Source organism: Denticeps clupeoides, chromosome 20 (assembly GCF_900700375.1).
Source record: "Denticeps clupeoides chromosome 20, fDenClu1.1, whole genome shotgun sequence".
In the NCBI taxonomy this organism is placed as follows: Eukaryota; Metazoa; Chordata; class Actinopteri; order Clupeiformes; family Denticipitidae; genus Denticeps; species Denticeps clupeoides.
In genome coordinates, this window is record NC_041726.1 from 7,974,090 (window position 1) to 7,994,524 (window position 20,435).

General features: G+C 44.3%; 3 protein-coding genes across 3 annotated transcripts; 1 reads left to right on the forward strand and 2 right to left on the reverse strand.

Moving 5' to 3' along the window:
* Positions 1-12: 12 nt before the first annotated feature.
* acot13 (acyl-CoA thioesterase 13) lies at positions 13-1,072 on the reverse strand. Its single transcript, XM_028964802.1, has 3 exons — positions 948-1,072; positions 312-496; positions 13-228 (listed from the first exon to the last, which is right to left on the reverse strand). Exons 1-3 carry the CDS (start codon positions 1,029-1,031, stop codon positions 72-74), a joined length of 426 nt encoding a protein of 141 aa, XP_028820635.1. The 5' UTR covers positions 1,032-1,072; the 3' UTR covers positions 13-71.
* Positions 1,073-1,432: 360 nt separating this feature from the next.
* On the forward strand, positions 1,433-7,495 carry tdp2b (tyrosyl-DNA phosphodiesterase 2b). The gene is made up of 7 exons (XM_028964044.1): positions 1,433-1,657; positions 3,396-3,562; positions 3,643-3,810; positions 3,889-3,980; positions 4,075-4,193; positions 4,793-4,963; positions 6,982-7,495. The coding sequence occupies exons 1-7, from the start codon at positions 1,529-1,531 to the stop codon at positions 7,264-7,266; spliced, it is 1,131 nt and encodes a 376-aa protein (XP_028819877.1). The 5' UTR covers positions 1,433-1,528; the 3' UTR covers positions 7,267-7,495.
* A 2,036-nt stretch (positions 7,496-9,531) lies between these two features.
* tmem64 (transmembrane protein 64) lies at positions 9,532-19,395 on the reverse strand. Its single transcript, XM_028964000.1, has 3 exons — positions 18,446-19,395; positions 13,867-14,022; positions 9,532-12,670 (listed from the first exon to the last, which is right to left on the reverse strand). Exons 1-3 carry the CDS (start codon positions 19,109-19,111, stop codon positions 12,491-12,493), a joined length of 1,002 nt encoding a protein of 333 aa, XP_028819833.1. The 5' UTR covers positions 19,112-19,395; the 3' UTR covers positions 9,532-12,490.
* Between the last annotated feature and the right edge of the window lie 1,040 nt (positions 19,396-20,435).

The following is a 20,435-nucleotide window of genomic DNA, read 5'->3' on the forward strand; positions in this document are numbered from 1 at the left end:
GCTGAACATATCTCGAAGCAGCACAAACTCTGCAAGCGCGGTGGTGTTTATTACATGAGCCCTCCAGGGGACTAGCTACCTAGATGCTTGGTGTGTCTTCCCTGCGCTATAAGTTTTCCAGTAGCTTTGCTGGTCAGGTCCACTGTGGCGAACGCCAAGGTCCGGCCCTGCTTCAGAACTTGCGCCGTGATCACCACGTCCTCTCCGATCCTGGCCGCATTCATGTACCTGTCACAGCACAGCAAATGTTCTGCAAGTCCTGGGAACGATCGCGTTGGACCGTTGTACTCGGGGAGCGTGTTCGAACTCACGTTATGTTCATGTCGACACTGACTCCGGGCGCGGCCCGCTCGGTGTACATGAGCGCAGTGGTGGAGACGACGTCGACCAGGGTCGCCGTCAGCCCCCCGTGCAGGGTCCCGCCACGGTTCGTGTGCTCCTCCTCCACCTTCATCTCACAGACCACCTTGCCAGGGCTGGCCGACACCAGGTTCACCTGCAGCGAAACACGCAGCCAGAAGCTGTACCTCAAAACACCACAAGCAAGATCTGGGATGATTATTTCAGGTCCTTGCCCAGAAGGTTTTTAAATTTTTAAGGTTTTTGATTTTTAAAAATGCAGAAAGGCAAAAAAAAAAAAAAAAGATCTCATAGGTTAATTTAAGACAGAAGTCATAAGAAGACTTTACAATTGGTTCATCCTGATTTGAAGTTTGATTAGCTGGATTAAGTTAAACTGTAGTTTTACGATCATAAAAGGTGAGTTAGCTACATGTGGACCAGGCAAAACTTCTAACATTCCACTAACGTTGAAAGAAACCCGCCCTGAGTGGGCTCTCTAGCTACCTCGCCACAGAGGGCAGGATGACATTGGAACTGGACGCTTCTTCAAATGCAACTTGTAAAAAAATATATATATACACCATAAAAATTCCTCACTAACACACCTTACTTAACACGCGATCAAACCCCGGGCTGTCCACCATCGTCCGCATGATTTGCTTTATCCCGTTCAGCGATAACGACACCATGTTGACAGCGGCAACTTGATAGATTCCGTCCCTCAAATCGGCCCCCGAGACTTAGGTCTTAAACGTTCCGGAGTACAAAAAAAGTCATATATCCTCCAGCATAACGTGTTAAGTTATGTTATTCGAATTGATTTCAAATAGCCAATTATAACAATTTTTTCAAAAAATTTCTGGCTTTTATTTCTAGTTTTGTAACGGTTACTTGTAATTGTCATGTTGCCAGATCTCAGGTGGCCCGGTTTTTTCCCCACCACAATAAACTCTAATATCGTGTGTGTTTGAAAATGCACACAAGCACTATCCCTGGAACATTTGTAAGCAGACGTATGTTTATGAAGAGTGGCGGTTAACGTCGCTTTAAATGAGCGGATCTGGCAACCGCGGCTGCACGGAGCGGTTTCTGCGGCGCACCAGTGAACGGCGGCGACGCAGAAGCTCGGCGCCGGGCGTCCTACTCGCGTCTCTCGGCTGCACAGGCCCTCCCGGACCCGGGGAGAATGGCCACGGAAGGCTCGGCCGCGTTGGAGGACACGAGGCTGGGCCTCTGCGACGAGTTCGCGGTGATCACGGGCTCGGACGACGCCGTGGGTCAGTGCTACCTGGCTGAAAACGACTGGGACATGGAGGTGTGTGCGCGCTAAACACCACCCCGCCGCTTGCAAAGACTTAGTTTATTTAGCAGAAAAGCATTTTACACGTTATCTAAAACAACAATCAATTGGTAATTACTTTTCTTATTAGTTAGTCGTTAACTTGTCTTGTTATTTCTCATTAACAACATCCACGCCAAACCAGGCTGCTCATTAACGGGGTTGGGTTGCGTAGCAAAACACTTAAATGTTTTAAGGTGATATTTATGTCGTTATATTCGTTAGGCTTGTTTTCGTGTGTGTGTGTGTGTGTGTGTGTTTTCTCGCGAGATCTGGCAACATGACAATTACAAGTAACCGTTATAAAACTAGAAATAACAGTTATAAAATCAGAAATGATTGTTATAATTGGCAATTTGAAATCCATTCGAATTTAACACGTTGTGCTGGATCAACCGGTGGGGGACACTCTCGCGGGGGGGGGGGCGCGAGTAGGCTACAGGATCGGAGGAAAACAAATTTGTGATCTTTGTTTGGATTCATTGGATCTATTTTCGCAGCTAAAATAGACCCAAACAGTCATTATTTCATCAAAATGTAAGTGACATTTTTTTTTAATATTATTAACTTGTTTGTTGAACTGTCATATGAAATCAGTGTCACATTTTCAATCGTGAGGTGATGGTAAATAAAGTGATGGTCAGTTGTCCGCTCTCTTGGTCGTCAGGTCGTGTGATGTACGTTGCTGAACTGTATTCAAATGTTATAAATATATAAACACCACATTTTGAAATTTAACTGCAGTGTGTCACTTTGGTTTATTTGTGTGTGCTGCGCTCACAGACTTTAGAAAACGGCACTCGTTTGGTTTCGCAAGCCCTAAAAGTTTAAGGTCCTTGCACCCTGACTGAGTCTTTTTCATATTCTTCATTTGGTGGCAAAAACACCCCTCAAAATATTTGCTACGGATACGAAAAATGCAGAAAATCTTATCATCCAAATAAATTTTTACGACTGATTGCAGAGGCTGCAAACGTATGCAACGTGAGGTCGTATTTAGCAAAAGGTTGAGAACCCATTTGCTGCAGAATATGAGAATATGGAGATTTTGACAGTATTGTCATTCTGTAATCATTTAGTTTTTTTATTGTTTTTTTTTTATTATTATTATTATTATTATTATTATAGAAGCTTGATTGGTTTTTATGTGTAGACATTGTTTTTTTTTTTTTTTTTTTTGTTTCAGACAATCGTGCAGTAGGGTCATCGCTGCGAGATCTGCAGTGAATATAAGAAACGTGGCAAGGCAGGATTTTAAGTTAACAGTTTCCATAAATAGTAGATTACTCTGCACTTCTTGGCATGTTCTCGGCCGGGCAGGGTGCAGAAAGATATGGAAGACCACAAAACGACCCCTTCATCAAGGCTATTTTGAATTGATTTACTTTTTGTATAATTCCCGTTTTTCAGTTACGATGAAGGTTCCACCCTCCGGTCATCGTCAGCAGCAGCAAAGTCCTTGCCTGATCTGTGCAAGTTGCTCAGTTCTTGTTAAAAAGGAACTAGTTTAGGCAACTGTTCCAAAGTGTGCGGAAGTGTGCAGAAAGGATGGGGAGAAACGGAACTGATCAGGAGCCCATGGGACTTGTCTGTGTGCCCTAAAAAGCTGTGGGTGGAAGGATCGGCTCTCCCAGCAGCTTGAAAAGAAGGAACGTTAGCTGCTCATCTCCACATTCTTCACTGTTTTCAGGAAACGTTCTCTCATTTTCTTTAGAGAGCCCTGAATGCATTTTTCGAGGCACACATGGACTCTGAGTTTGATGACGAAGACTCACTACGAGTGAAAGATGACAAAGACCTAAAGAGGAAGTTAGAGGAACCGGGAAAGATGGACAATGCAGAGACAAATAACAAGAAATTAAAGACCAGTGAAACTGTTTGGTAAGTTCTACACCAAAAGTTTTTTTTTTTTTTTGCTACTTTTCATTCATTTTTTTTAAAAACTCCTTGAATACAAACAGTATAGATCTGACTGAGGAGGAGCCTGCATGCTCCAGCAGTTCCAAGGCGGAAGCTCAAGAGGACCAGGATCAGGACAAGAAGTTGTCCCTGATCTCCTGGAACGTGGACGGCCTGGACACCTTGAGCCTTACAGAACGTGCCCGTGGCTTGTGCTCCTACTTGGCTCTGTAAATTGTTTCTCATAATTATTATTATTTTTTAAAACTTTAAAACTACATCCAAGATTGTCTCCTGCTACTTCCTAGGTACAACCCGGATGTGGTTTTCCTCCAGGAGCTTATTCCGTGTTACGTCCAGTACCTGAAGAAGCGGGCCGTCAGCTACACCGTTATTGAAGGTGGGAGAGGCGCTGGCGTTGTTGCTCCGCTTCTTCTCCCAGGCTTCCTGGATACCCCTGTAACCCAGGCGTGGTTGTGCTGCTTTTCCTACAGGGAATGAAGAAGGATACTTCACTGGCCTGATGCTGAAAAAGTCAAGGGTGACGCTCATAAAGAGTGAAATCGTTGCTTATCCAATGACCCAGATGATGAGAAACCTCCTCGTTGCTCAGGTGGGTGTTCTTGGTTTTTCAGCCATAACACTAAAACCCTTGCCAGGATATTAAAAAGTGAAGTGATTGCAGCACAGCACACAGTGTCACAATGAAATGTGCCCTCTGCATTTATCCACCACCCTTAATGAGCAGTGGGCAGCCATGAAAGGCGCCCGGGGAGAAGTGTGGTGTTTATTGTTCATATGTGGTGGCATGGAGGGTAGCAGGAGGCTTTATGTTCTGCTGGGAAACCTTGGGTTCTGCATCCATTGTTGTTGACCAAGTACACTCCTTCATGTAAATGGTGTTCTCTGATTGCAGTCCAATCTTTCAGCAGGATAATACACCCCACCACTCTGCAAAAAGGGTGGTTGGAGGAACATCATCGACTCTAAATTCCCCAGAACTCAGTCCAGAAAGCTGTGAAAAGAAGATGGATCTTTGTAAACCAACCTTGAATAAATTCTGCGGTCTTGGTAACAGGTTCCACAGATTACCTCCATGGGTCTGAGCTGGGCAGGTGGTGTGAGGAGGACCTACACGCAATAGTTTTAATGTTGTGGCTGATTGCTTTCATCATTCATATTTTAACATATGCCATTTTTATGTGCTTTCAGGTGAATTTTGCAGGCCAGCAGATCTATCTGATGACGTCTCACTTGGAAAGTTGCAAGAACCAATCAGTGGAGCGGATGAACCAACTCAGGATGGTGCTGAAGAAAATCTCGGAGGTCCCGGACAACGCCGCGGTCATTTTTGGTGGCGACACAAATTTGAGGGACGAGGAGGTGCATTTATTTCACATTTATTAGCTAGTGTTTGTGTTGACATGTTACTTTGCCGTAGGAGCACAGGAGCTGCAACTATTGAGACCACCTTCACTGGTCTCAATATTTGATATCAATGCGTCCCATACATTTTCCACATTGTCACATGATGTTTTCAAATACAAGAGTTAGGGTCTCGTATGCCTGTATGGTCTCTTTGATTTGCTACAACGAGCAGAAAAACTGCCGCCATTCAGTCCGCACTCGTCTTGTTACAGTCGTATGTACTGGTAGTTCCCCTTTAAATGCAACACAGCACTATGCTGTGGGCGGAGATAGTGGTCTGTCCCGGTCCCGATGCAGCTTCTGTGGTTCCTTTATTATTTCATTTTGTATTACATAAAAACAGTAACCTTTGGTGCGTCTGACTCCCCTGGCTCATATACGAGCGGTTACCGACATTTACCTGGGCGTGGTGGAACTGAGGTGCATAATAAAAAGAGAGGGTGATGGAAACCCCAGCAGCGGCATGAGAATATCTCTTCCCGACAGCCTCCTTTAATCTGCATGCTTCACCAGAAAAAATATGCATGGTTTTGTAAACTCCCGGGTAAACGATAATGATGTTTTTCCTCCATTCCTGCTTCGCGGGAATGTTTTGAAGTGAACAGAAAGAACACTAGCCTGCTTTGATTGCCATGCGGTACAGCATGAAACTTCTATTCGGAGCAGCGCTGTACTCCGCTCAGTTAGTCAGTCAGTCAGTCACTACCGACACTGCTTCTTAACAAGAATTTCTATGCCGCCAGCAGAAAAACACCAAGCAACATTATCATGATATGTTCTGCACTTCATCGATGCAGAATCATCCACGTCTGCATCACGATGCATCGATTATACGATTAATTTCAACACCCCTAGCTGCAACCAGTCGTTGTTTGTCACTTGGGACGTAACTTGCAACGAAACCAAGTGATGGGCCAACGCATTCAGTAAAATTGCATAAATGGTTTGATTGGCTGTTGCTTGTGCCACACTTGGAATGGTAAACATTTCTGTTCAAGGTTCAATTTGTGCCATAAGCAGGTAAGTACCTCTGTTGATGCCTTCAGCGCATATTTGCGAGCGTCAAACTGACAAACACACTCTACCTCTTGTGTTCAGAACATATTTCTATTACAGCAGTATTTGCACTATTTATTTATTTATTTTTTAACTTTCACTGGTGTAGGCCTGTCTGTCTGGTTTTGTTGTCTTCATCTTTTGTTTTACTTGAAGTGCAAAAAAGATTAACATTTATGTAACCCGGTTTACTACATACTGTCTAACATGCATGTACAGTAGAGGCCAAAAGTTTGGACACACCTTCTCATTCAATGTGTTTTCTTTATTTTCATGAGCATTTACGTTGGTAGATTCTCACTGAAGGAATCAAAACTATGAATGAACACATGTGGAGTTATGTACTTAACAAAAAAAGGTGAAATAACTGAAAACACACTTTGCACACTCTTGGTATTCTCTCGATGAGCTTCAAGAGGTCATCACCTGAAATGCTTTTCCAACAGTCTTGAAGGAGTTCCCAGAGGTGTTCAGCACTTGTTGGCCCCTTTGCCTTCACTCTGCGGTCCAGCTCACCCCAAACCATCTCGATTGGGTTCAGGTCCGGTGACTGTGGAGACCAGGTCTCCACTTTTTGTTAAGTACATAACTATGAATGAACACGTGGAGTTTTGATGCCTTCAGTGAAAATCTACCAATGTAAATGGTCATGAAAATAAAGAAAACACATTGAATGAGAAGGTGTGTCCAAAATTTTGGCCTGTACATTAAAAACATAAAAGTGTAATATTTTGTTATGTTTGCAATATTTGCGATACTGTCATCTATAGCAGTCGCTAAAGTATTTCACTGCATATCATACCATGTATGACTGTGTATGTGACAAATAAAATTTTAATTTGAATTTACTGTAGCTGAGGAGACAATAAAGCTTAACTTGAACTAATTAGTCATGTTGTCACCTTGTGGCTGTCCAGGTTGCCAGAGTCGGAGGGCTGCCGGCCGGTGTCTGTGACATCTGGGAAAGCCTCGGGAAGCCAGAGCACTGCAGGTACACCTGGGACACAAGGGCCAACAGCAACAAGAGCGTCTCGTACGTCAGCCGCTGCCGCTTTGACCGCATCTTCCTGCGACCGGCGAAGGTGGGGCCCAAAATGCTCCCTGAACACATGACCCTGGTGGGTCAGGAGAAACTGGACTGTGGACGTTACACCAGTGACCACTGGGGCATCTACTGTGGCTTCACTACACAGACATCTTGAGAAGGAAGTGAAGGTCCAAGCATGCGACCTTATGAATGACCTCCAAGTTAAGACGGTCGTGATTTCTACCATGTTGCCACATGCTCTTAAACTCTGAAAAAGAAACCTCCTCAACGTGGTTTCTTTTTTGAACTTGCACTAAAGTTTTATTGCTTTTTATTGCTCATTGAATTTAAATAACTTGATATGAATATGGAAAGTAATAAAAATATTAAGTAACATAAACACATTTCTTCTTTCGAATCCCATCTAATATTTTTGTGTATTGGTGAAGTACACTTTCACCCTCTTGCTGCTCTGTGTAATTCAAGTGAATTTCCGTATCCTGGTATCAATGGTTTAGGTTCTCATTGGAATTATCTATATGGATTTGGCAAAAAAACAAACAAACCTGCATTTAGTCACCTTGCAAGTAAAAAGTGAAAGTGAAGTGATTGTCAATGTGAAACGCTGCAGCACTGCACACGGTGACACAACTAAATGTGTTCTCTGCATGTAACCATCACCCTTGGTGAGCAGTGGGCAGCCATGACAGGCGCCCGGGGAGCAGCGTGTGGGGACGGTGCTTTGCTCTGTGGCACCTTGGCGGATTGGGATTCGAACCTTCTGATTACTGGGCCACATCCTTAACCGCTAGGCCATCACTACAAGGAATTGGACCTCTGTGGGATTTGATCAAGGTACCGTCTCCACGCGCTGCTCGCCGGGCGCTTTCATTCTGTCCACTTAGTAATATTGCATAGAAACCATAACTAATAATTAATATTATGACTATATAACTAAAACGTACAAAGTAACCAATAACTATAATCTATTGCAGATCTAATATCAGATTGGTTTTAAGATGGCAGCATGTGATGAGCGGGGTGAAAAAAATCTTAATCATGAAAGAAGAATAAACAGCCTTAATTGTAATATTCTGGTCAGTGTTATTACGTGTAGTGACCACATGGCACCGCCAGGTCGGGTTACCATGGGGGAGACGTTGCTGCGCGCCTTCCTGAGGCCCGGTTGTGGAGAAGAAGGCCGCCTCTGACCCCTCGTGACCTCTGACGTGACGGCGCAGGCGGCAGCTTGATGTTTACATTTCAACAGTGCCATCCTCTTAACTTATGAACTTCCGTTCATTAACAGCAGTGTACAAAACATGCAAAAAAACGTGATGCAGGTTCTCTGTTTCCGTTTATTTCATTCTGACCGCTCGCCACTCGTTTCGTGACGCTGCTTTCCAGAATTCCTGTATTCTGAATAATTTTTCTCGCGCAATTTGAAATACTGGATTTTTTATCACTCATAATCAATACCCCGATCGTGAATCAATCAATCTATACCTTACAGGGTGCATGATCAATTGTGAATGTAAATGACCTGCAGCCATTTTTTTCGGTGCATTAGTGCAGGTATGAAACGGCTCTGTACTTTCTGTACATGCCTGAGATTTTAGCTGCTCCTGACCTGACAGAACGGCGGTGAACCGTTCGTAACACACACACACACACACACACACACAGAGGTCATGGGACTGGTTTCTCAGATCCTGTCTGATCATCGCTGCAACGCACATCAGCATCGGCCTCCCGAATCGCCCTGACAAAAGGCCCAGCAGCGAGAGCCAGAACTGCGTCTCCTCCTCCTCCGTCCGGGAGGAGATGCGGCGTCAGCTCAGAGGTCAACTGAAGCGTCTGCATGAAATGAAATAATAAAATCCGGGCTGGGGGGTGGCTGCCATGAGAAGAAAGGTCACACGGAGCACTGCAGCAGACGTGAAGTTCTTCAAAGCAGCCAGCCAGCAGTGGTGTGCCAACCTTACGTAAGCAGAGAGCATTCCTGCCGATCAGTCACTTGTCCGGTGAGGCCGTATGTTCCACCGCCTGGAGCCATGTCTGTCATATATATAGAAAACCAACACAACCACACGCAACACCCTTTTCAAGGTTTTATTTTTAAACCCCGCCTTTATTCCATAAATAACACTCAACAAGCAAGATACAGCGATAAATATCCATTTCTCACACTGCAAAATTCTCTGTATACAAAATACTGTGTGTGTGTGTGTGTGTGTGAGCGTTTGTGTAATGCACTTGATCATGTCGAGAACCACTGAGAACCTGACGTTCAGCCCAGGGAACTGATGCCCTACAAAATTTCACATCGCCTCTGTGTTGCATAATTATGACTCTGAACAAACCCCAAAATGCATCCTTTTATATATATATATATATATATATATATATATATATATATATATATATATATATATATATATTAATGAAAACATCCTTATGGATTCAGCAGCCCTGTCACACCTTTTTCTCATTTTTTTGATTGGTTTTCTTTTGCATGAGCAGGTTTGTCTGTGAACCCAAGCTTGCCAGTCGACGGCGTGGGCACCAGGCATTCAATGGTTGAAGGCAAACACGAGCCCTGGAATGTCGGATTCTGTTCCGGATTTTTCCTCCCATATAGTCCCTCTTTCTGTAGTCAAGTTTGATTTGGCTTTTATTTATTGCTAAATCTACCGAAAAAGGAAAGGATGAGAGTATGAATTGCACTTAATAATAATAATATTAATAATAATAATAAAAAAAAGAATCCAGGCGGATCGTAAAGATAAACATGGCTCATCCGCCTTAAAAAGGAACACGTTAACGGCAGCAGCCAAAAGATTACGTATAACGCGTTTTGTTTGATATCAATTCGTAGAAGAAGAGCCCTTATCAGCGTTTCACTAAGACCCTTCTGAAGTCGAAGTAGCAGCAAATTGGTGGGTACAGCAGAAGACACGTCTGCGAGGGTTAAAGGAAGCCGAGCGTCCCAGCCTGAAATCGGTTAAGATTCGGGTGTCTTTACGCCTAGAATGTGACTCATGCCGCGTGATAAATTTCATTAAATCCAGGGGCTCGAACCCAATCCCAACCGGTGCGTAAAGCAATGGCTCGCGAGTCTGGATGAGATCAGAAATGTCCGGTGGATCTTCCAGATCTTCCGCCGTGTGGCGCCCGTACGTCAACTGATTGTCGCTTTTCAGATGTTGATATTGCTGAATGTGGTACAGACATTGGATCTGATTAATCTGAAATGATCTGGGGGAAAAAAAACCCACCCACCACCAGCAGTACAAAACTGCCGTTCTGACAGATTCTAACATCATAGTGATCACGCTTGCATAGCTTTAGGCAGCCGAACTGGAAGAAATGAACTCAACAATCACACAAGCCACCGGTCCACCTAAAGCAACCGCTAGGGTCTTCAGTCACCGAACAGCCTCCCAGAGGGGGCATAATAATGATCATTTTTAAAGAAGTGACCGGGCTACGGAGATGAATCCAGTAGCCCTTGCCCGCCATTAACGGTCTTGGCACCGAGGTCAGGATGTCAAAGGTCAGATTTCGGGCCATGAAGTGATTAATTCCACCCACCCACCCCAGACAACACGAGAGGATTAAGATGACAGACATCTGGACACCAGGCATGTCACACAAGGCTTAGCAGAGGTTTATGTCAAATGATCCTGGTGCTCATGGAAGCAGACCAACAGATGAATACGACGTGGGGTTCTCTCTTTTCTCCTCAGTTTTGGTTTGTGGATTTTAAAATCGCATCATTCGTTCATGAGAGCAACTAAATTATGTGTATTGCCCTGAGCTTAAAAAGTATAGAATTATCTATATCTAATGCACAAAATCCTAATAGCAAGGTAATTAGGATTAGGTAATTAGAAGGTAATGCTAAACTGCAGCATGTATGCACCTATAATAATTAGCATGACATTTGCAATGTGGCTATTTAGTTTTGAGAGCAAAATTTGCCTAAATGTTCACTCGTTCAAATAATTAAAAAAAGGCATTAAATTGCTTTTGTAAAAAATAAAATAGTCCACAGCTTGCTCTATTAAGACTGTATGAATTAGACCAAACATGCGAAGCCAATAATACACACGTCAACCTATGACGCGATCTTGAAATGAAATCTGAAAACCTTCCTTTTTAAGAAATACTTAAGGTTAAAAAAGGCCTCTCTCTATTTTGTATACTTATATATATATATATATATATATATATATATATATATATAAAATTTATGGTAAGTGTATTTACAGATCAGGTGGACATTTTAAAGCACTCAGGTAAATCGTGCTGTATAAGAGCATCTGCCAAATGCTGTAAATGAATGTAGAGGTGCTAAATAAGACGTGGCACATGGGACATGTTCAAAAATTCTAAAATTGTGTCTGTGTCTTCTGGATTTTTAGAAAACTGATAGAAACACTAAGTGTCTGCCTGCTAGTTATCTGTATGTTGGAGAGGAGGAACAAACTACCCAGCCAGCCCTTTTTTTTTGTATGTATGTAATTATTTCTGACACCCAGAAGTCATGATGATGTCACAAATGTGACCCCTGATGTCCAGTGTATCCCCCTAAATTCACACAGAAGCATACAATATAAGTACTTTAGGACGCAGTCTGCTCATCTTCATTCCCACCCCAAGCATGCACACTTTAATTCTTGGAACGTAATGTACCGTTAAGTAAAACCAGTGTTTTTGTTAAACGCACCCCAGCCTTCGTTGCATCGCGCTCGGCGCGAGGTTCCTGGCAAAACACCATAAAAAAAAAAAAAAAAAAAAAACCCTGCCAGGACGTCGGACTTCCTGTCCCATCTGTTCCTGGCCCGTGAAAAGCGCAGAGCCGTGCCGGTCCCAGCTGGACGGCCGGTCTACGCCTCTCTTTATATAAAAAAAAACAAAATAGAAACAAAACCACAAAAATTAATGCCCTTATTTATCTGGGATGTGGCCCAGTCTATAGCTAGTCTCATATACTAAAAAAAAAAAAAAAACCCTGCAAAAGTACTTCAGGATGCGAACAGGTAATTAACGCTCAGCGTAATGCTTTCTATAGCAATTCTACATTCTAAACATTTCATATCGACCCATGCTCAGCGTCCCATTAATTCACTTTATAAATAAAAAAGTACCTCAAAATATATAAAAATTCTGTAAAATTATACTGCAAAGCCACAGTCCTTCAATGATCATAATCAGTCGGCCCCCCGCTGACTGTTTACCTGACTACGCACACACTGGACCCCCACCCATCTACGCAGTCGCTGTGACAACCATCTGTCACCGGAGCAACGTCCTCGCCGTACCGCCGGCAGCAGTGTCGAGGCGGGGGGGCGGGACAGAACTCGTTCAAGCCGCAGGGAACGCGGACGTGCCGCTCACACCACGTTGACCCCCCCGCTGGCCGACGCCCTCTTGTACATGGGGCCGCCGTGATTGGCTGGCCCGCCGTTCATGTAGGATGACTTCAGCTCCATCTGACAGGCCACGATGGCAGCGTTCAGCTCCACCTGCGCGCGGTGCACCACGTAGAACATCAGGCCTATACTGATGATGATCTAGAGAAGGACAACAAGAAAATATTATATTTAAAAGTGATAAATCCTCAACCTTGACCAAACATTAAAATCTATTTGTTAGTATTTTAATTTTTTTTTTTTTATCCGCCTAAACATGGATTATCAAATTAAAGAAAGAAGGTTTGATTTCAGTGTTTCAGTCAGACAACAACAATTTTAGAAATGTGTGACCCGATCTCATTCTCAACCGCGGTGCCAGACATCAGACTGAATAATAAAAGTCCACGACATAAAATCTGCTCTACTCTATTCCTCCAAACTGTTGCTTGTGCGTCACTGATGAATTTGACACTCGTAGATGTGACCGCAGACTGTTCGTTCCACTTCATATTTCATAACGTGGTTTTGACCCATGATTTATTCAACAAGACAATAAAGTAACAATGAACTTTCGAGAACTGTTAAAGAACATCACCGCCCGGAATTAAGGGAGCAAACAGACGAGAGCTGTTGATTCCTCCAGGGATTGACGTGTTTCAATTACGAAGAAACATCCCACATACGTGAAAAAGATGCCACCGTGTTTCATAAGGGTCTGAGTGTTGGCCTGCATCAATTGAAAATTGCCTTAAAACCTAGAAGGACGGTGGACAACGTTAGCCTGAAACTAGTCTCGAATTAACTTGATCGACGTTTGAATAGGAAGGAAAAGAATTCCTCGGTTCCTGAAGATCTGACCAATGATTAGCTGTGTTTTGGGGTGGAGGAGCCATTCAGCCTTGGCGACTGATAAAACCGTGTCGGTTTGGACTGTTCACTGACACAGCTGACATCATTCTCTGAACTCGCGCACATACTGGGCGGGAGCGGCCGTATCTTTTCACGTCCGACTTATTCAGTCTTTGGGGCGTGACTCATTGGGAGCACATCTCTATATTCGGCATCTGAATCCGCGTTCCAGTTTTTTTTTTTTTCCCGCCTCGCTTTGCACAGGGTGTGTACAGAGGCGTGGCACTGTTATTTAACATGAAAGAGCAGGTGCTTCTCTCGGGTAAAAGTCATTTACCCCAAACGTAAAAAAAGGAAAGAACATTACATTCATTTTCAAAAACGTTTTCTCTCTACGAATTCTCACAGATTACAATTTGGTAAACTAGCAAAAACAACCAACTCTATAAATGATGTAAATTCACCTCACCTACAACTTTTGTGCATGGACCCGGAATGGTGCTCACCTGCAGGCTGAAGACTACATAGCCGCTGACGCTCTGCTCGGCGATGACATCCTCCATGGTGCGTAGCGTGGTGCCCAGGTAGGAGTTGAGGAGCTGGGTGGGCAACAGCCCCACGGACGAAGCCACCAGATAGTTTGGTAAAGACACGTCTGTGATCTGAGAAGAAAGATGGAACCGTTGGATACACATGACTGTACACTGCAACAACTCATAAGACAGCTTTGCCATTCAACCTAATGTTATAATGATCAGAGCACGGTATAGCAGTAATAATTAAGGTCCTCGGGGATTGGCAAATGGCAAAATCACACCATTACATGGCTTTTTTTTTTTTTTTGTTCTTTTGTGTGTCGAAAGCTGTTTCTGGCGCGCAGGCAGTAAATGTGGATGCAAATTTGAATAAACAAAGCATGCAAAAGTCGGCCTTCCTCCTTTTCCTCGTTCCTCTTGCAAGGGTATGCGACCGCCAAATTATTTATTTCAGCTCCCAGCACAACTGGGTCAGATAAGGGCTACCCAACACTCATTACCTGCTTCAGATCAACCGGAACAGCCGACTAATGTAGTCCGGCTCAGGGGGCTGTGGACCGCCGACTGGGCTGAGAATTACTGATGTGGGCCACAGATATAGCCACGCCAAGAACTTAACAAAATAAAAATGGTTCTACAGTGGTCCCTATGGGGGCTGATTCTTGTCGTAGAAAGGCTGCAAGACCAAACTGGTGTACCGGAACTCAGTCCCTACAGAAGGCCATTTTCAAATTGGCACAGTGGGCAGAGCTGCGTGCCAAGCGTGGGGCCTGCTTGCTAATATAAGGTCAAGGACAAACTCGAGACCTACATACACAGATAAATAAATAAACTCTGTTTATAAGAACATCATCAAAGATCATGGCCTGGGTGACCGAAATAACTACACACCAACCATACGGGTAGCTATCTTTATCTTGAAGAGCTATTTCCTGACAATGCTGTACCTGCATGTGGAATAACTTGCTGACAAGTTAGGCCTTATCAGGGCTCAAAATCTACAGAAATCGAACGAGAATTGCTGGTGTCTTCCTCTTGTAAGTCGCTTTGGATAAAAGCGTCTGCAAAATAAAGTAAAGTCCCAGGTTTGGCACGTAGAGCTTGCGCGTGATGCCAGTTAAAAAATAGTGCCCTGGAGGAACCCTGGACAAGGAGCGGAATCTCCCTCCCTCCCCCTTTAAACTGCAAGTTAGAATTACCTCAGCTTTCCCATAGACTGAAAATCTTGTGGTTTTTACGCTCGGCCAAAAATATCGACGACCGTGCAAATGCTGGGTCTTATTATGGAGGTCAGTGCCTTCATTGCTTGGCTTCCCACTTGAGCATTTCCAGGGAATGCACTCGCAGACCTTTTCCTTTTTTAACTCGTGGTTTTGAAATAACTCATTACAGGTCACTCTGTTCCAAACCAAAGTTGGTGACTGGCCACAGATTTAGGAAAAACCAAGCTAGGCAACAACGTGGAAATGCACAAGAACAAAATGACCTCTAGGGCTGCAGGTCACGACCTGGTTTTGTGAATTATGCATACTAGCTTACTCACACGCAAGACGCAACAGATATGGGTACAGGGTGTTAAAGTGTATTAATAATGTAATGGCACTCAGTCTGGGTGACAGCGTGCGCCTCAGTGCCAACGTCTGCCGTGAATTGTTTTTAACTTTCTTGCAAGCCATGCATGGCCATCGTTTAGGGTTACCCACATAATGCACACCCTTCAGTTTCGTCAGAAACCGCAGCGCTCACGGAAACCTATCCACCGCTACGGAAAAGTGCTTACTTGGGGTCAGGCGCTCAACAATGCAGACACGACCCAATAAGAATGCGGGCGCATCTTCGAATCGAGCCCTGGCTTTGTGTAACGGGAGAGAGGTACAACGTCAGCAATGTTCATCGGGCTTCTTGTGCCTTCGGGGCAGCATTCAAAGGGCTGGTTCAGGCAGGGAAAATGGCCCGTCCGTATTAACCCACGTCTTCAGGTGCCAGGGGATAAAGGGATTACATTTCTAATGCATTATTTCACTAATGTTCACTCGTTCCTTCACCCCCGGTGTACTACGCAATTTAAATGTTCTCAGTTTGGAACCACAGCAATTTGGCAGAATGAACAACTAGTGCATAAAACCCAATACTCCGATCCTATTACCGGCTGTGCCCTCAGACATTACGCCATGTGACCCCCCCACCCAGGGCCTGTGACATGCAGACCTAGGAGGTCAGGCTAACTTTAAACTTTTGTGTTTTAACTTGATAAGGAATAAAGCTAGATTTTGCATTAAAAAAAAAAAAAAAAAGTCAATTATTATTGCATCTGGCTTGCTCTGCAGTTTCTGGAGACATTCCAAAATAACTGGCATGCTTAATATTACATTAGAAGTGTCACCTTTAGTCTGTGCACAGGAGCGCTTCACCCGACTCTGAGAAACCCTGGAACGCTCCACTAACCAACGGGAGCAACGCACATTGTTCACATCTGTTGAAATATGTATATAAAAAAAAAAAACTGGAAGCTTCATAGCCCCGGAAAGTTTCAGTCTGGTGAATATTTCACTCTGTTAATGACAGAACGGCGTTGAGGGTTTAATCCGGTCTAATACACCCTGCAATGATTCTCTAAACCGATACGCAACGGAACAGAGGTGACCTGCGTGGTCACCTTGACTCAAAGCTTCTCAAAAGGAACCACTATTCAGTTTTAGTTACAGTAAAAGCTCGTTAAAACCGATGTGAGAAGGCCAGCATATACACACACGTGAAGCAACAAATGAAGAAAACACACACACACACACACACACACAGACAGACTGAAGAACAATACATGTAAAACACACCCATTTATTAAGATCTGCTCTTTGCTCAGGCTCTCTGGAGCACGTTTGGGATAAAACATAAAATGAAATTGATATGCTAAAATGCCTCTAATGTTTAAATGCTACAGCATTACAATGCTCCTGCTGGACAAACAACGGCTGAAATGAATCGATTATTCTGACATCGGTTTACATAACCTTATCGCTTCCATGGCGGTTTGTTGACACGTGTATGAAATTGGGAATTCATCGACTGGGCTCAGTGTAAACAGCTAACTGTACAAGAGAGATTATCAATCATGCGCCAAGACAATTCCACTTAATTCTTCTGCCACTTGCCAAACTGTACTATGTTTGCACAAAAACTTATAAGAGGGTGCGGAGTCCAAAGCTCTATATTTAAGACTCATAACTGTTATGAAAAGCACATCACCATAAACCGATTAAACAACAGGAGGGCAGATATCCAAATTAAACAAAGACTCCTGGTCTGATTTACACGCGTTCACCTCAGCAGGCTATTGGCATAACTTAGAATGTATGATTTTAGTCTAAATAGTCCATGTGTCATTTTTTATATTATTTATTTGTTCTTTAAGCAGCTAATACATTCAAAAAATTATTTAAAAGTTCACGTGTATTATGTAGTAAAATAGGAGCATGTACCAGGCATAGTACCAATACTGAGTTTATAGTACGGTTGTCACGATACTGAAATTCAAAAACACACAGTAAATGAGGATATTAAAAATAATAACTACACCGCCCTCAACACACAGCAAATCACAACTTCTGAGACCCCCGCCCAGAGACCATGTACCACAGTTTGAGAACCAAGGTGGAAAGACGAAGCGAGATATATTTAAATGAGTTGATGTATAATCATGCTATAAATTTCCCCCCAAAATGTTATAAATCACCCGTTAAATGGAAAAAAAAAAAGACTTCCACAACCTTGCTACATTGCTATAGTAGGATTGGACATTGGTACTTTTTACTTAACCACACAAGTGGCCAAAGTACTAGGTTTATTACATCATGATAAGATATAGAGCACTGTGCAAAAGTTTAAAGGACATAGCAGAAAATCTAATGAAATCTAAACTAATGAATGATCCCCTACAAACAAAAGTCTACAGATGAAGAACAATGTTGTATTGCTGCTCAGAGTCTCTTTCTCCACACACATCCTATCACTGCTTTTAATGAAAACAAGAAAAATCGGCAATAGACGCTTTAGGTGAATCAATATGTGTGACCGTGCGGTGGCCTCAGCCATCTTCTGGGGACAGAAAGCGGCTGAACAGGCTGATCCGGCAGCCCAGCTCTGTTCTAGGATGCTCTCCGGACCCAGTGGAGGTGGTGAGCGACAGGAGAGTGGAACTAGACAACATCTCCCAGCCCATGCTCCTTCAGCGGCAGGCCGGGGCACCCACCATGTGGGAGATTCAGAAGATCTTTCCTTCCAACCGCGGTCAGGCTCTACAACAGCTGACCACACAGATTGTTGTTGTTTTTCTTATGTATGTGAATATATATACACACATGTACACCTACTTATATCATATAGGTATACAAGGCATTGTATTATTTGTATTTTTTATTATATTATTTTGTCAACTCTATTATTGTTTTTAATGTTAATGTAAATGTCCCACTTGTGGGACTAATTAAGGATCAACTTATCTTTTATTATTCGATCGATTTGATGGCGTTAAAACAGATCATAAACCACTCACCGAAAACACGGCGTTCTGGAGTCCGAACGGTATGGGTGTGAGTCTCGCTAAGGCCACAATTTTGAGTCCGCTCGCCCCCTCCACCACGCGGATGATCGCGCTCAGCCGCTCGCTGCTGCCGACCTTGCCGGCGACCCAGCTCGTCAGCAGCCGCTTGCAGACCACGTGGGCGACGAAGGTCCCGATCAGGACGCCGACCATCACCAGCCCCATGCCCAGCACGAAGCCGTACAGGTAGCCGGCGGCGACGTTCAGGACGATGTAGCCCCAGCCGCAGGGGAAGGACACGGCGATGAGGCCGACCACGAAGAGCAGGGCTCCGGCCAGGCTGTCCAGGCTCTCCACCCAGAGCAGGAGGTCGCGGAGGTGCTGGCGCACCAGGGCCACGGACGAGAAGCACACCGCGGTCAGGACGCACGCCAGCACGGCACTTTTGAAGCAACAGGTGGAGGCGCAGCACGGGTGCCTGAAGTCCGCGGCGAAGGCGGCGCCGGGCTCGCCGGAGCCCTCCAGCGCGGCGTCCGGCTTGTCGTCCGCCCGGTCTCCGTCCGTGGCGTCGGCCGCCGTCCTCTGCAGCCAGCGGCTGAGCTGGACGCGCCCCTTGCCCGCGGCGTGCTTCGCGGCTTTCAGGACGAGCTGCGCGGACGCCGCCGCGGGGCTCCACATGCTCGCCGTCTCGGAGTCCGCGTCGTCGGCTGATGAGGGTCAAAGACGCGCCGGTCCAACAACGCGCGTCCGACGGGTCCCTGCGCCGCGGGCCCAAGGCGCCATGGCTCAGCGCGGCGACTCGGACGTCCGGGGCTCCAGCGCGGCGCCTGCAGGCGGCCGGCTGCGCGTCACCGAGTTGTCGCCACGACGCCAGCCGACGGCGACAGTCGCGCACAAGCCACTGTTTGTTTCCCACAATGCCAAGTCCACCGTCCACGTGATCACTGGGAGCCAACGCGATCCCCCACTTCTCGCGAGAACACCGCCCGGAGCCCACGTGATCGTCCGAAGCCATAGCGAATAAAAATCTAAAATAAGTTTTTTTTTCCATGTATCGAGCTTCGCTAAAGTCTTTCAGTTTTTAGCAAGTTCACGAGTACAATATGAATGAAAGAAATTCACCAAACGTTTGGAAATGTCCTTGATCTCCATAGAACTTATTACTATAATAATAATAATTAGCGACAGCACCACAATGCCTATGAGCCAGAAACTATTTGGCCAGTTGTATTGCTCAATTAATCACAGTTTTACTGTAAAAGCCTATTCTGCTGCATCATTCAATTCCAATGCATGACTAATTGATGCTGATAAAGTTCCTCTCTACATGAAAGTGAAGTGATTGTCATTGTAAATCAGGGTGACACAACGAAATGTGTCCTCTCCTTTTTACCCATGACCCATGACATGCACCCGGGGTGTAGTGTGTGGGGAAGGTACTTTGCTCAGTGGCACCTTGCTGGTTCAGGACTCGAACCAGCAACCTTCTGATTATGGGTCCATTTCCTTACCCGGTAGGCCACCACTGCACCTGAATGCAGATATTCCATCATTAACATCCAGAGTCGTTTACAACATGAACAGTGTCTGGATTTATAACCGGTTTGATGTTGGACAAAACAATTGTTTTCTATCCAAATAGTAATTATGTTTGACCCTAAATGTTTAAACGGCATGATTGGCATATGTCTGTTTTTTTGTCTTTTATACAAACACTACATAGTATTTACAGTAAATCTGATATGACCAGTTTATGTTAATGCACACAGAGATGAAATAAAGTGAACTCTTGCTTATTTATGGCTCTAATTTTTTTTACATTGTAGAGTAAAACAACATTCTTTCCAACACTTTCATTTACCATACCATACCATACTTATTTATAAAACAAAGGAGCTGACCAAAGTGCTGTACATTACAATTGAAAATTAAAAACATTTAATTACCAGGAAGAGGACACACATGAAAAAAAAAAAAAAACGTTAAAAATGAAGAATAAAAA

Bases quoted from the DNA above. Each gene is read 5' to 3' on its own strand.
- acot13 (XM_028964802.1), bottom strand. From the start codon at position 1,031: ATGGTGTCGTTATCGCTGAACGGGATAAAGCAAATCATGCGGACGATG. The intron at 497-947 runs GTGTGTTAGTGA...GTTTCGCTGCAG, and splicing joins TTGATCGCGTGTTAAGTAAG to GTGAACCTGGTGTCGGCCAG. The intron at 229-311 runs GTGAGTTCGAAC...GTGCTGTGACAG, and splicing joins AGTGTCGACATGAACATAAC to GTACATGAATGCGGCCAGGA.
- tdp2b (XM_028964044.1), top strand. From the start codon at position 1,529: ATGGCCACGGAAGGCTCGGCCGCGTTGGAGGACACGAGGCTGGGCCTC. The intron at 1,658-3,395 runs GTGTGTGCGCGC...CATTTTCTTTAG, and splicing joins AAAACGACTGGGACATGGAG to AGAGCCCTGAATGCATTTTT. The intron at 3,981-4,074 runs GTGGGAGAGGCG...CTTTTCCTACAG, and splicing joins CAGCTACACCGTTATTGAAG to GGAATGAAGAAGGATACTTC.
- tmem64 (XM_028964000.1), bottom strand. From the start codon at position 19,111: ATGTGGAGCCCCGCGGCGGCGTCCGCGCAGCTCGTCCTGAAAGCCGCG. The intron at 14,023-18,445 runs GTGAGTGGTTTA...CTTTCTTCTCAG, and splicing joins TCCAGAACGCCGTGTTTTCG to ATCACAGACGTGTCTTTACC. The intron at 12,671-13,866 runs GTGAGCACCATT...GTCCTTCTCTAG, and splicing joins ATGTAGTCTTCAGCCTGCAG to ATCATCATCAGTATAGGCCT.